The sequence below is a fragment of the Physeter macrocephalus genome, chromosome 16 (assembly GCF_002837175.3).
Source record: "Physeter macrocephalus isolate SW-GA chromosome 16, ASM283717v5, whole genome shotgun sequence".
Taxonomy (NCBI): Eukaryota; Metazoa; Chordata; class Mammalia; order Artiodactyla; family Physeteridae; genus Physeter; species Physeter macrocephalus.
Window position 1 is genome coordinate 62,672,092 of NC_041229.1, and position 14,801 is coordinate 62,686,892.

At 44.0% G+C, this 14,801-nt stretch overlaps 1 protein-coding gene and 1 pseudogene across 1 annotated transcript; one reads left to right on the top strand and one right to left on the bottom strand.

Annotated features, from left to right (window-relative positions):
• The first annotated feature begins 3,865 nt into the window (after window positions 1-3,865).
• Window positions 3,866-4,739, top strand: LOC102990310 (olfactory receptor 10Z1-like; annotated as a pseudogene).
• An 8,234-nt stretch (window positions 4,740-12,973) lies between these two features.
• OR5P2 (olfactory receptor family 5 subfamily P member 2) lies at window positions 12,974-13,901 on the bottom strand. The gene is given in 2 exon segments (XM_024119026.1): window positions 12,974-13,325; window positions 13,327-13,901. Coding segments are annotated over 2 exon segments (927 nt in total).
• Window positions 13,902-14,801: the final 900 nt, after the last annotated feature.

Below are 14,801 nucleotides of genomic sequence, written 5' to 3' on the forward strand. Positions count from 1 at the left end.
AATAAAAAGGAGATAATGTAGAAAGCATCTATACATGCGTTCACAATACTACGTGACATTATTCTTACAACTATTTAGAGAGAAACCAACTATGTGTAGTACACATCCAAACAAAATAAATACTAAGGAGAGCAAGTGGCATATTGAAGAGGGGTTAATAAGTGCACTGAAGTATAAGCATGGAGGCTTTCTGGAGAATGTGGATTTTTTCCGTATAGCCTCTCAACTAACCTTAGTAAAAATTCTACAGTCACTAGGCTCAGGGTGCAAGTTGGGGCATATAAAATTTTAAAACAAGTCTCTGCTCTCTGTAGTACAGGAGTCAAGCACACGCATGCACACACAAAACAAACAAAAAAACCCAAACAACAACAACAAAAACCCAACCTCCTGGGAATTCCCTGGCAGTCCAGTGGTTAGGACTCCACACTTCCACTGCAGGGGGCACGTGTTCAATCCGTGGTTTGGGAACTAACATCCCACATGCCACATGGCAGAAAAAAAAAACAACTTCCTCACAATAAAATGATGTAAACCTAAAAGAAGAAATGGCTAACACACATAGGGAGGTTTGAGGAGAATTCCAAGGGACAAGACATTTGAATTCTTTCTAAGAATGCTGTTTTTAGCAGTCATAAAGGGCAAGAAGAACACTACAACTTATAGAAAACAACATGTACAAAATAGAAGAGTCACAAAGGATAAACTGTTTTTTGGAAACAGTGGGATGGTCCCCCTATAGGGGAGGTTTGAAGCAGGAAATGAGGTTAGGGCAGTTGCACTGAGGGAAGCCTTACAATCAACTAGCCAAGCAAGTGGCTCTCTAGACTCTGACTGCCTTGCTGTGCATATGTTACACATGTACACTTACCAGCTATATCACTTCTGGCAAATTAAGTAACTCTCTAGGCCATAGGTTCCTCACTACAAACATGGTCGTGATAATGGCACTTATCTCTTGGGATAGCCATGAGGATATATGAGATGGTGTAACTGAAGCATACAATGACCTACAAGTTATTAGAATTATCTACTTTGTAAGCAAAAGGTGCCTAAAAATTTGAAATGGAATGTACAGCGATTGTAGATTGGACATAGAAAAGCTGGTAGCAGGTTAAGGGAAGGACTGGGAGAGGGAAAAAGTAGAGGCTGTGGCAAAAACCCACGAGTGAGGAAGTAGGATGCGGGAGACATTTCTTATTCAGGATCCTGTAATCTAGAAAATGTGGACAACAAGAGAGGATGAGGAATCAAAGTAATCCAAGCTGGGTCCTGAAAAATGAGTAGAAGTCTACAGGAAACAAAATGGAGGAGGAGAAGCTATGGCAGAGGGAACCCCACATGCAAGGGCACAGCAGCATGAAGGATCATGATGTGTTCGGAAAAGAGAGGGCACTACTGTCTGGTTTGAGTGTAGGGTTACTTAGAGGGATGTGGTGGAATCTGAGCCAGGAGCAGCATCTAGGGATCCATTTGCAATGAGCATCAAATATCATGCTGGGGTATTTGGATTTCCTCCTATAAGCAGTGTATAGTCATTCACTGTTTTTGACACTATTAGTGACTTAATATATCCTCTGTTTAGGAATCCAATATCTGGTCATGATGTAGTGAATAAAAACGCAACAGATTTGTGACTAATAGAAAACTACAGAGGCACCATATTCACCCTATCGGATAGGTCAAGGACAATGGCGGAGAGAAGAAAACAAAAAACAAACAACAAAAAAGATGATGGCAAAAGGACATCTGGAATCTTGGAAGTGAATTTATGTGTATAAAGGTGAGGAAGAAATTAAAATTGGGGTCTGACGGTAGCTCTCTAATGTCTGTAACTAACTCAAATAGGAAGTACAGGAGAAAAGTCTGACATGTGGGGAAAATATGACCAATTCTGTTCTGAAAATTTTACATTCAATACTAGGAGGACATTTTGGCCTGGAAATGGGCCAAAGAAAATTGGAGATTCCTTTATGGTAGAGGTTAGAATTGCAGAGTCATACAAGGTGAGTGATAGCTAAAGCAATAAGAATGGAAAAATGTTTCCTTTAGAGGAAACAGACTGGAAAACCTCCAGAGGAAAGACAGTGGAGTGGTCTCAAAGACAAGCCATTTGGGTCTAGCCTGAAGGTTGCTTGGGCAGATAAGTGTCCCACCTAGGGTCTTTGAGTTAGCTGTGAAACATGCCAGTAATACTCTCTCCCCTAATCTTCACCTGCTGGTTGCTTTTGCCATTCTGTTTTCCGTTTAAGCACATCGCCTCCTCAGAGAGGGCTTCCTTGACTCCACAAACCAAAGTAGTCATTCACTCTTTCATCACAGAGATACTATATGTCTGGTTACATTTTGTGTTTCCCATGTATAAAATTGCCTGGCCCATCATATGCATTTAGTCAGTATGGGTTGAATAAATTCACGACTTCTATAGTCACTTAACCACTCTATAACTCACTTTATGTTTTAAAAAATCAAAATGAAATTCCAAGCACATAGACTTGTGAGGATGACATGAGACATCTCTGTCTAACCCCAGCATATTGTCTGGCACATTATAGGTATTAGGTGGGTGCTGGTTACCTGGCCTGAATCCTCTTGTATTCTTTGCCCATAACTACAATGCAAAGAGAAAACAGCAACCCTTCAAATCACAATATATTTGTTAGTCCTACAGAATAATTTCCAGCCTATGTTTCTTTCTCTTGCATACTCCTTCATTTTCCACTGCTGATTCCTTACTATTTTTCTTCCCCTTCACATTTAACAATGACTGAAGTTAAAATCAAAATTCCATGGAGTGTCTTCATGTCATTTTTCTGCCCTTACCTCTTCAAGATTTGAATAATAAATAGTTGAAATAAAAATATGATTTACAAAATTGATCTGAGGAATTGGAGTTTATTCCATTCAGGTCTGCACTTCAAAACAAACCACATAACAAGTATACCTGCTAGAAAATGTCCTGGAGGTTTTGCTAAAAAATCCAAAATTTGATTAGAACATCATGACCAGAATATGCCACTCTAAATGAGACAGTGCCTTCAAAATCATTTTGATGCCAAGCTAATCCATTAACATTATATTAGGTATCTGAAAAGACCTTCAATGAGAAATTATTAAGAACTTAAAATTATTGACATGTATTAAGAACTAATGATATTTTAAATCTCAAGCTTTAATTATTACCATGGCTAGGAACCCAGCAGAAGTTACAACAAGTTAAATTCATTTATGTAGTCAGGTCATTGTCACAATTATTACTTTTAGAGCCAGTACATGGTGAAACACTGATGGAGAGAGGATTTCATTGAAGGAAAGTTAAAGTTCTTTTGGAAAATTTCACTGATCTCCCTAATTTAAAAAAAAATGTTATTTTCATTTTAAGTGATTTAAATGATTTGATTATTTTATTCATTCAGTCAATAGTTTATGAAGCACTCCTGAGTACCGAGTTACCATTATATCTGAAAGAGCATTTGAAAAATGCAGCATCACAAAATCCGGTGGATGAGAACAAAGCAATTTTATTCCTATTTCCTTCTTACATGCAGATTCAGGTTGGAAAAGAGAGAGATAAGAATGCTTTTATGAGTATAATCCAAGTAGATGCTTGGGCCCACTCCATGTCATTTATACAGATTTTCATACTAGAATTATTCTCATCACTCTGACTCCTGAACTTTACTTCAGTCAAATGCATTTAGCATCACTTTCTCAGGCTCTCCCATGAAGAGGTGCCTGGTAGCTCTGGCCCCCCTGATTAAAGTCTAGGTGACATTGGTGCACAAGGATATTTTACAATCATCTCAGAGTCTTGACTTCAATAACCCTGCACCTTTGGAAGAGAGTTGCTACGTGCACCAAGAAGATGGGCAATCATACCACAGTGAGCACCTTCCTTCTGTGGGGATTTTCCAGTTTCCAAGACCTGCAGAGTCTCCTCTTTGTGAAGATTTTCTTCTCCCAAGCTATCATCCTAGCTGCAAATGTGTCCATAGAGGTGGCCATCAACCTCAGTCACAACCTTCACATCCCCATGTAGTTTCTCCTCTGTGGTCTCTCCTTTTCAGAAACCTGTACCACTATGGTAATCATCCCCCACGTGCTGGTGGACTTGCTATCAGACAGTAAGACCATTTCTCCTCTTGAGTGTGCCACACAGATGTTTTTCTTCTTTGGCTTGGCAGGCAATAACTGCTTCATCATGGCTGCCACGTCCTATGACCGTTACACTGCTATTCACAACCCACTGCACTACTCCATCCTGATGACGCAGAAGATCTGCTTTCAGTGGATGAAGCCCGCTTGGGTGGCTGGGTTCCTCGTTTCTGTGTGCATTGTCCTCATAGTATTCAACTTGTCTTTCTGTGACTCCAACACCTTCCAACACTTCTTTTGCGACATCTCACCTGTGGTCTGCCTTGCTTGTGACTATACTCCCTATCATGAAATGGCTATTCTTCTGTTCTCTGCCATTGTGTTGGTGGGCAGCTTTACTTTCATTATGATTTCCTGTGTCTTCAATGGGTCCATAGTTATGAGGATGCCCTCTGCCCAGGGGAGGTATAAGGCCTTCTTCTCAACTTGCTCCTTCCACCTCACTGTAGTGTGCATACACTATTGGATTTGCTTGCTTTGTCTGTTTGAGGCCCAAGCACAGCGACTCATTCCCTGAAGATATGCTGATGGCTGTGACACATACGGTGCCAACACCTCTGCTTAATCCCATTGTTTCTTTTTAACTTCAGTGATTATATTTTTCAGATCTAGAAATTTCCCTTGGTTATATTTCATAATTCTATTTCTTTGCTGAAACTTTTCTATTTCAAAGAAATAGAATTTCAATGATCGCTTTTTTTTTTTTTTTTTTTTTTTTTTTTTGTGGTATGCGGGCCTCCCTCTGCTGTGGCCTCTCCCGTTGCGGAGGACAGGCTCCGGACGCGCAGGCTCAGCGGCCATGGCTCACGGGCCCAGCCGCTCCGCGGCATGTGGGATCCTCCCAGACCGGGGCGCGAACCCGGTTCCCCTGCATCGGCAGGCGGACGCGCAACCGCTGCGCCACCAGGGAAGCCCCAATGATTGCTTATTGAAGCAATTGTTTGATGGCTGCCTTTAAATCCTTACCAGATAATTTAAACATCCTTTTCATCTTGATGTAGACATATATTGTCTTTTCTCATTGAATTGTGATTTTTCCGGTTCTCAGTATGACAGTGATTTTTACTGCAGCAGAGACATTTAGGATATTATGAGACTCTGGATCAGATTCAATCCTTTTTTAGGAGGATGTCCCCTGTCACTGCAACTACTAGGTGTATGTGTATCTCTTCAGCTTCCTGCTGAGCACTACTGACACAGCTCTGGGAAAATGGAGTGCTGACACCCACTGCCTCCTTGCAGATGAATGAGATGAAAGCACAGCTCCCGCCACCACCCTGTCGTCTCCTTCCCAGTTATAGAGTGATACCAATTTGCACACCTCCTTTCTTCCAAGTAAGGTCAGTTCCTTGTTGGGCCCCACTGCCACTAGGAAGAGGGGACCTGCAGAGCTGGCTCACACTGCTCTGTTGTTGCAGGTGGAGGTGGAAGCTCAGGTCCCCACTGGACCCCTACTCACAAGGGGGGTGCGGTTACAGGGGAGCAGAGTACCAACTAGTACCACCTCACACTTCCTCATTGTCTCATTGCTGCCAGATGAGGTTCATTTCCCTGCTGGACCCCACTGACAATACCCTGGCAGGGGAATCAAAGGGTGGGTGGGGTGAAGAACACCTCCCTGCTTGGCCCCAGTGAATCCTGCCAGTGGGAGACAGGTACAGTTTTTCCACTGGTATTTGTCGGAAGTAAGACAGGGATTGCCAAAATGTTTTCTATTCTGTTAAGGTCACCCTTTTCCCAGTTCTTTGGCTAGCAAGAACAGACTTTTCTTAAAGCTTTTTTTTGTCTGTGTCTCTTGACGGTTCTGAGTTGGAGGTTTGTGCAGCAATCTGTACAGGATATATGGAAGCAATAAGAAAATGCAGGGGGGACTTCCCTGGTGGCGCAGTGGTTAAGAATCCACCTGTCAATGTAGGGCACACGGGTTCGAGCCCTGGTCCGGGAAGATCCCACATGCCGTGGAGCAACTAAGCCCGCGAGCCACAACTACTGAAGCCCGCGTACCTAGAGCCCGTGCTCTGCAACAATAGAAGCCACAGCTTCAATGAAATGAAGTGTAGCTCCAGCTTGCCGCAACTAGAGTAAGCCCGCACACAGCAACGAAGACCCAGTGCAGCCAAAAATAAATAAACAAATAAATTTATTTAAAAAAAAAAAAAAGAAAAAAAGCAGGGACTCAGCACTATGTGATTTCCTCAGGTCCAAAGTCCCTAGGGGTTTGCCTTCTTCTCTGTCCTGTTTAGAATCTTCCTATGCTTGTTTGCTGTTTCATCTAGGAATGTTTTTAGTAATAAGAGGGAGGACCTGAAGGGTATGGAGCAACTTCATCTTCAATGAAACCAGAAGTCTATGTCTTCAAACATTTAACAATATTTTCCCTGCTTCTTATTTACTTTGTGACAGAAAGTTGATCTAATACAAGTTTGCCTGACATATCCAGATGTAGGAGTCTGCATACTTACTCTGCACAGAAAGGGCTGGCTGGAAAGAAATGTGTCACAGACAAATGAAAGTCCTCTAGTGGTGAAGTATTAAAAAGCCCCTCATTCTGCCCCTCCACAGAGAGTATGTGCCTTAAAAGAAGTCAGAGTATTAACAGGATATTTGTGACCTTGAACTTTTGCTTAACCTTTATATGCCTGTTACATCTTCTGTAAAGTACGAATTACAAAACACCTTTTGGGGCTTCCCTGGTGGCGCAGTGGTTGAGAGTCCGCCTGCCGATGCAGGGGACACGGGTTCATGCCCCGGTCCGGGAAGATCCCACATGCCGCGGAGCGGCTGCGCCCGTGAGCCATGGCCGCTGAGCCTGCGCGTCCGGAGCCTGTGCTCCGCAACGGGAGAGGCCACAACAGTGAGAGGCCCGCATACCACACACACAAAAAAATAAAATAAAAAAATAAATAAAAATAAAAAACACCTTTTGGGGTTATTCTGAGGATTAATTGGGTCACTACTTGTAATTACTGGCAACAGTAACTGGAAGGTAGTAAACTATCTCCTATTGTTAGCTCCTTTGCTAATTCTCTTGCAACGGCTAATACTAGTCTTACTAACATTTGACTTGTACATGTTCTAACTCTCCAACCATTCCAAGGCATAAGGGAGACATTATTCAGCAGAAAGTGATTACATAGCTTTTACTAATCCAGGCTGAGATGCTATTTACCAATCTGAGTTAAACAGTGTCATGGCAGTGGTGTAACTGTGGTGAGCATGGGTTTGTGTAAAAGCCTATCACAGGTGTAGCAGGATCTGACACAAACGTTCCATCACTTGAATCAGGCTGACATTCAACAGATTCAAAGGCCGCCAAGTCAGTGGTTCATGCTAGAGCAAAACCTTCATACATCCACTCATTTATTAATTTTTCATTCATACATTTTAAATATACATTGATGCTTACTGTGTTGCAGGAAGTGTGTAAAAATTAGACACACAGGAAAAGAAAGACATTAAATGTGTCTATATGAAGAGCCCAGCATACCGGAGAAAACAAATACTGAATCTGTAGTTGCAAGTGCACTGAGTATTCTGAAAAAAAAATATGCGGGGGGTGGGGGAGGTGGTCTACGGGGGATAACAGGTGTACTTAATTTGGTCTGGAGCCTGAAGAAGGCTTCCAAGAGGATGGGAAACAACATTTAAGTGCATACATATAGCATAAGTTGGTGTTACAAAGGTGAGAGGGAAAATGCATTCAGGCAGAGGTACTGTATGTGAGAGTGTCCTAAGGTGGCAAAGAATATGGACATACTTGTGGTTTTAAAAGAATACCAATGATACCTAGAGTTTGGGGAATGAGGGAAGAGTGCTGAGAGATAGAAACATAACAGGGACACATTCAGGACTTTGTAAACATGTTAAGAATTGTTGCCTTTATTCAAAGTCTTTGGGGGATATTAACAAAGGAATCAATCTATTTAGATTTTTTTGTTTGTTTTGTTTTGTTTATTCAAGACCCATTTATTCTCTAGTTCTGCCCACATGGAGACACCCTCCTTGAAAAGGCATCCCTTCACTTTAACACCTTGTGCTGAAAACACGTGTTCCAAGGTTTCAACTATGAGATCCACATTCTTAAAGCACGAATTCTTAAATCTCATCTAGATTTCTCCCCTTGGATGGGGGGGAGAGGACCCAAACACAGCGAAGAACCGCTCAGGACTGTGGGCTCTGCTCGCCCAGAAGACCTTGCAGCTGCCCTGACCACCCGGCTGGAGCCAGGATTAGGGCCCTGAGATGAGGGGTGCCTGCTGGGCTGCCGCCAGCACCACCGCCCCCAGCTCCTGTCCTCTTCACTGGCTTGCTGTCACCTCTAGTTTCCCTGGAGTTTGGGGATTCCAGATGGTCTCTGCTTACACTTTTGTATCACGCCTGCTGCCTCAGCACTGCTGATCCACACCAAGGGGGTAAAGCACACAGAACTGCTTTTCAACACACCAACGTTCCCCACAAAAGTTATTTTATAAGCCTGCGGGTTCTTTTTCATCAGAGGACATTCCCAAGGCCATGACTTCCCCCGGCTCCCCACTGCCCTTGCCCGCAGACTGGACGTGCGTGGCCGCCGTGCTGAGTCGGGCACACCCCCCGGGCTCCACGCCGGCACACTCTCCTGGAGGACTGAGGGCGGTGCCCTGGGCTCATCATCAGGATCTGTCCTGAAGCCAGGAGTGACAAGAGCCACACCTGCAGGTCTATTCCACTGACCAGCCGCCCAGGACCGAGCTGGGCCCACGGACCTTGGTCTGGATTGTGTTGGCTGGTCATTCTTGCCTAGGTTCACAGGCCAACAGCCAGTGTCCTTCCTTCCCTGCTCATCGCTGCACCAGCGGCTCACTCCTACCGTCCTACGTGACGGCGTGCTGCCGTCACGCGCCTGGCAACCTCGTGTTCCGGGGCCAGCCAAGAACTGAGACCCCAGCAGGCCCCTACTTCCCAGCAGGCAAACTCCCCATTAAACTACTGCTGCCTAGCCGTGTTCTCGAGGCTTCAGAGCTGGGGAAGTGCGGAGAGCATAGCAAGCCGCGGCGCCTCCAGCCCCGGACGCGCGATGCTCCGCGGAGGCGCCGGAACCTCCCAACACAAGCGACCTCTGCGCCCGCCTGTCCCGTGGACCCGGGCGCATCTCCGACCACCGCGACCCAGGACGGAGGCACGGGGCGCGGGGCTCGGCCGGCGGCGGGCGCTGGGGCGGGCGGGGGGGACCCGGGCTCCGGCCCCGAGGTCGCGCGGACCTGCCAGGCCCACCTCCGTCCCCGCCGCCCGGAGAGCAATCTATTTAGATTTATGCCATGGTTGGTATATGGAGACTGAGTTGTAAGACAGTAAGAGAGGGGAGAGGAAAGCTGGTTAGAGTTCTATTAGCTAGGATTCTCCAGAGAAACAGAACCACTATAATGTTGTTGTTGTTGTTATTTTAAAGGAATTGGCTCACACAATTATGGGAGCCGGCAATTCCAAAATGCACGGGGTGGTCCAGGAGATTGGAAATTCCAGTAAGAGTTGATGTCACAGTTTTGAGTCCAAAGGCAACCTGGAGACAGAATCCTTCTTTTTAAGGGGACTTAAAGTCTTTTCTCCTAAGGCTTTCAACTGATTGGATGAGGGCCACCCACATTATGGACAGTAATCTGCTTTATTCAAAGTCTACCGATTTAAATGTTAATCACATCTAAAAAAACACCTTCGCAGCAACATCTAGACTCATGTTTGACCAAACAACTGGTCACTGTAGCCTAGCCAAATTGACACATAAAATCAAATATTACAGGAGTACTACTGTAAAATAAATATATAAAGTGGTAGCTGGGGAAAAAAAGTGCTGACAATGAAAATGAAGCAATGGGAGATAAATATTGGACTCAGAATGTACAAGACTTTGTCATTGAGTGCAAGCATGTGGAGGGAGAAAAATAAATTACCCTCAGGTTTCTAATGAATATGTTGATTGAATGATGGTGCCTCTTATTAGGATATGGAACATTGGAGGGGAGCAAGTTGGGGGTGGAAGGAGATAATTACTTTAGACAATTTGTGTTTGAGACTCAATAGACAAAAATATTTTTGTCTAAAGCACTAAATAAAGGACAGGGAAACAGAAATAAATATGGTAGTCATCAGTGTATACAGATAAATTAAACTTCACAGGGGAAACACAATCTAGTTCCCTCAATCTTCCTTAACAGGCTGCGTCTGAACTTCACAGGGGAAACACAATCTAGTTCCCTCAATCTTCCTTAACAGGCTGCGTCTGACCACGAAAAAGTCACTTAAAGAGCTTGTTTACTCACTCCCTAGGAATTCAGGAACCCTGCTTATTTCCACAGAGAAGTCACCAGTTTTGACCTGACATAAGAATTCACAGCTGGTTTGGTCAGGGGCATCTCATCCTGTTCTTTTATGAAGTCTCCTGTAACTAGGCTGGAGCCAGACTAGGAACACAGGCCAGCATTTATGGGTCCAAAAAACCCATCATCTACAGATAACCATGCAAAAAGAACGTGTCCAGTAATTTTACTGTCTGGTTCCACTTGGTCATCTCCCCTCAGAATGTACTCAGTCATAACTATAATTATCACACTCATTCCAGGACAAGCTGCTGTTGAAATGGACACAGTCTCAAAAGTTTGGAGGTCCAAAAACCTTAACTTATAGCAGAGTACAACTTTGGAAAAGATGTGAATAAAATTTTATAGAATTTTCTGCAGATTATTTTTTCACGTTAACCAATTTGTGTTACTAATTAATAATTAAATTTCATTTTATTAATGGTAGCTCACTATGGGCTTCTAATTTACTTTCTCATATCAGAAAATCTAACCCTGACCTTTACTAAGAGCCTTCCCATTGTCTAATAACATACAGACCAATATATTTTGACCACAGACACTCTTTGTCCTTTTATTGTTATTTTATGGTCTATCATTAGATCAAATACTAAAAAAAATTACAAATTAATTAAGAAAATATTTTTCTAGCAAGCTCTCTCTTTACCCCCAAGCTGAGGTGAGCAAGTGAAGCTAGACTAAGCACAAAGGAAAAACAAAGCAGTCTTCATCGAATAGGAAGAGGCGATTTTAAAGGTCATTGCAAGACTAGGGAGAGTGGCCAAGACGTCGGAGTACAAGGACACTGAGCTCACCTCCTCTAGGGAAGCACACCAAAATCACAACTATATGCACAACAACCATCGATGAAAATGACTGGAACCTACCAGAAAAGATCTTCTACAACTAAATATACAAAGAAGGAACCACAACAAAACAGGTGAAAAGGGCGGACTCAAGATATAATCAAACCCTATTACCCCCGGTGGGCTACCCTCAGACTGGAGAATAATTACAGTGAAGAGGTCCTCCCACAAGGAGCGAGAGTTCTGAGCCCCACGTCAGGCCCCCAACCCAGGCGGGGGTCCAGCACCAGGAAGACACCCCCCAGAGCATTTGGCATTGAAGGCCAGCGCTCCAGGCAGTTAGCAGGAGCCCCTCAGGACTGGGGGAAACAGAGACTCCACTCTTAGAGGGCGCACACAAAATCCCACGCACACCTGGGCAAAAGCAATAATTTGATAGGATCCTGGGCCAGACCTACCTGCCGGTCTTGGAGAGTCTCCCGGAGAGGCAGGGGGCATGGCTGCGGCTCGCCCTGGGGACAAAGTCACTGGCAGCAGCTTTTCTTAGGAGCTACTTGTGCTGCGTGGACGCCGGTGCTGGCGGGCGCCATTTTTAAAATCTTCCTGCAGCTCATTAGCCCAACAGCCTGCAGGTGCCGGCGGTGGGACGCCCCAGGCCAAGCAACTAACTGGGCAAGGACACAGCCCCAGCCTTCTGCAGACAGGCTGCCTAAAGACTAAAGAGCCCACAGCTGCCTTTAGACACAGCCCTAGACAAGGCCCTGCCCACCAGGGGGCCAAACCCCAGCTCTACCCACCAGGGGGAAGACACCAGCAAGTCCCACGAGGAAGCCTGCCTCTAGACCAACCTCACCCACCAGGGGGGAAACACCAGAAGTAGACACCAGAACGTAGGCCAGACCCTACCCTGGGACCAGCTGGGCCCCGGCCCCGCCCACTAGCAGGCCAGTGCAACCTTCAGGACCTCCCGGACCCCATACCCAACTGTGTCAGGAACCAGCCCCCACACCGATGATCTGAAATGAGCTCCAGGATCTCTGAGCCCTGCAGCCAGACTCCAGGAATCAGCTCTTCCTGCCAGTATCTGACACTAACCCCAGGACTTATCTTCACCTGCCAGTGGGTGAGCAGCAGCCTCAGAATCTTTGGGACCCTGACTCCACCCACCACTAGCCAGCATGAGTCCCGGGACCCCCTAGAGTTCTGCGACCAGCCACCTCGTGACCAGGACCCACTAAGCAGCAGCCAGCAGCATCCGCACGAGAGAGGGCCTGGCAACCGACCAGACTAGGGGCCATCCAAGCCCACCAGACCAGCCACATGCCCACCACAACAGAAGGACCCATGCAGCCCTCTTAGGGGGAACCCCTAGAACATATAGCTTGGGTGATGAGAGGGGAGTGCACTGCTGGGATGCATTGGATGCCTTCTACAGAGGGCCACTTCTCCAAGGTCGAGAAATATAACTAACCTACCACAGATATAAAAATAAAAAGAGCAACTTAGAAAAAATGAGGCTGCAGAGGAACATGTTCCAGACAAAGGAACAAGGTAAAACCCCAGAAGAACTAAGAGGTATGGAGATAGGCAATCTACCTGAGAAAGAGTTCAGAGTAATGATCGTAAAGATGATCAAAGAACTTAGGAGGAGAATGGATGCACAGATCGAGAAGTTAAAAGTTTTTAACAAAGCTCTCTCTTCAGAGCCTCATTAATCTCACTGTTCCTCAGGCTGTAGATGAGGGGGTTCAACATGGGGATCACCACCATGTAGAACACAGACACCACCTTGTTCTGATCAGTCGAGTAGCTGGACTTGGGCATCACATAAATGAATGTGATGGTCCCATAGAACAGAATGACTGCTGTGAGGTGAGACGTGCAGGTGGAGAAGGCCTTGTGGTGCCCCTCGGTGGAGCGCATCTTCAGAATGGTGATGAGGATGTAGATGTAGGAGATGGCTATGACAATCACCGTGACCACAATGATGGAGCCAGCTGTAAATGAGGGGACAGCTGCGGGGATACTGATATCAGGAGAGTTCAACCAAAGGAGCAAAATCGCAGAAAAAATGATTGACTCGATTTGGTCCACAGAAAAGTAAATAATAGAAGCAAATAGTAAAAGAGCAACAAGCATTGAGAAAACCACCTACATAAGCCACTGTGAGTAACTGAACATAAACTCGTGTGGACATTTCGGTGGAATAAAGCAGTGGGCTGCAGATTGCCACGAAGCAATCATATGCCACGGCAGCCAGAAGGAAGCACTCAGTTGACACAAAGAAAACAACTGAACCAAGTTGAATGGCACATCCAAGATAGGAGATGGTATTTCTCTCCACCAGGAAATTCACAAGCATATTGGGTGTAACAGAAGATGAATAGCCTATGTCAGCAAAGGCCAAGTGGCTCAGAAAAAAATACATAGGATGATGGAGCTGAGAAGAGATTCTGGTAAGAATGACTGTGCTGAGATTGCCACATATGGTCACCAGGTAGATACAAAGGATGATCGTGAAGAGGATGACTCGAAGAATTGGATCATTTGTTAAGCCCAGTAAAATGAACCCTGTCATCGCAATATTGTTCCCATGTCCCTGGGAATCCATGAGATAGGGCAGCTGCTACCAAAATGAACCTGTGATGAGACATTACATTAAAGAAGTTTTGAACTTGATGGTTTTCTTTTTATTAATACACATAGAGTTTATTATAAACAAGTAAATTATTCAAGTTAGGTTTGGACTAATTTTTTTTACTTTAGAGTAAAAAACTTATATTCTTTTATTTTTATATATATTTTAGAGTAGAAAATTTTATTTATTTATATAATGAGCATTCTGTATTTAAAAAATTGTTTTCAGCACTAACACGGGAAAACCTGCTTCAAATAATGTATATCTTTTCCTCTTTATATTATATAATACCTAACGGTTATTGAATATTTACTAAATGGCAAGCCTTGGGTTAAGAATTTTCTATATAGTTCTATTTTAATTTGTATGAAATAATATTAAGTATTTTATCTCATTTGTAGACAGTGAAACTGAATTTGGCAATGTAACTGAGCTAAGTTTACATAGCAAATTGTAGAATCAAGATGTGAATCTCAGGTAGTTTGAATACAGTCCATTCCTTTAGTAACTATGCTATAAATGAAATTAAAGAATACTTATGATGAAGTCAAGTCTTTTGGAAATGGGTGGATAGCAAATTACATTGCTACTTTCTGACAGCTAAAGTATAAAAGAGGTGCCTAGTTAATCACAAAGTTTACAAATTCTCTCAATAAAACAAGACCATGTTTTTAATAGGAGAAATACAATTTTCTTAATTGGACAAAGAAGAAAGGGAAAGAAAGTTCGAATTAAGGTTATAAATGAAGTCAGCTATTATAAATGTATTATGTTTATTTAACATTTACAATTAAATATTGTTTTCTCAAGTAGTTTGAAATATCAATATAATTACTGTGCAAAATCTTACATGTTTAATATCTAGGACATAAT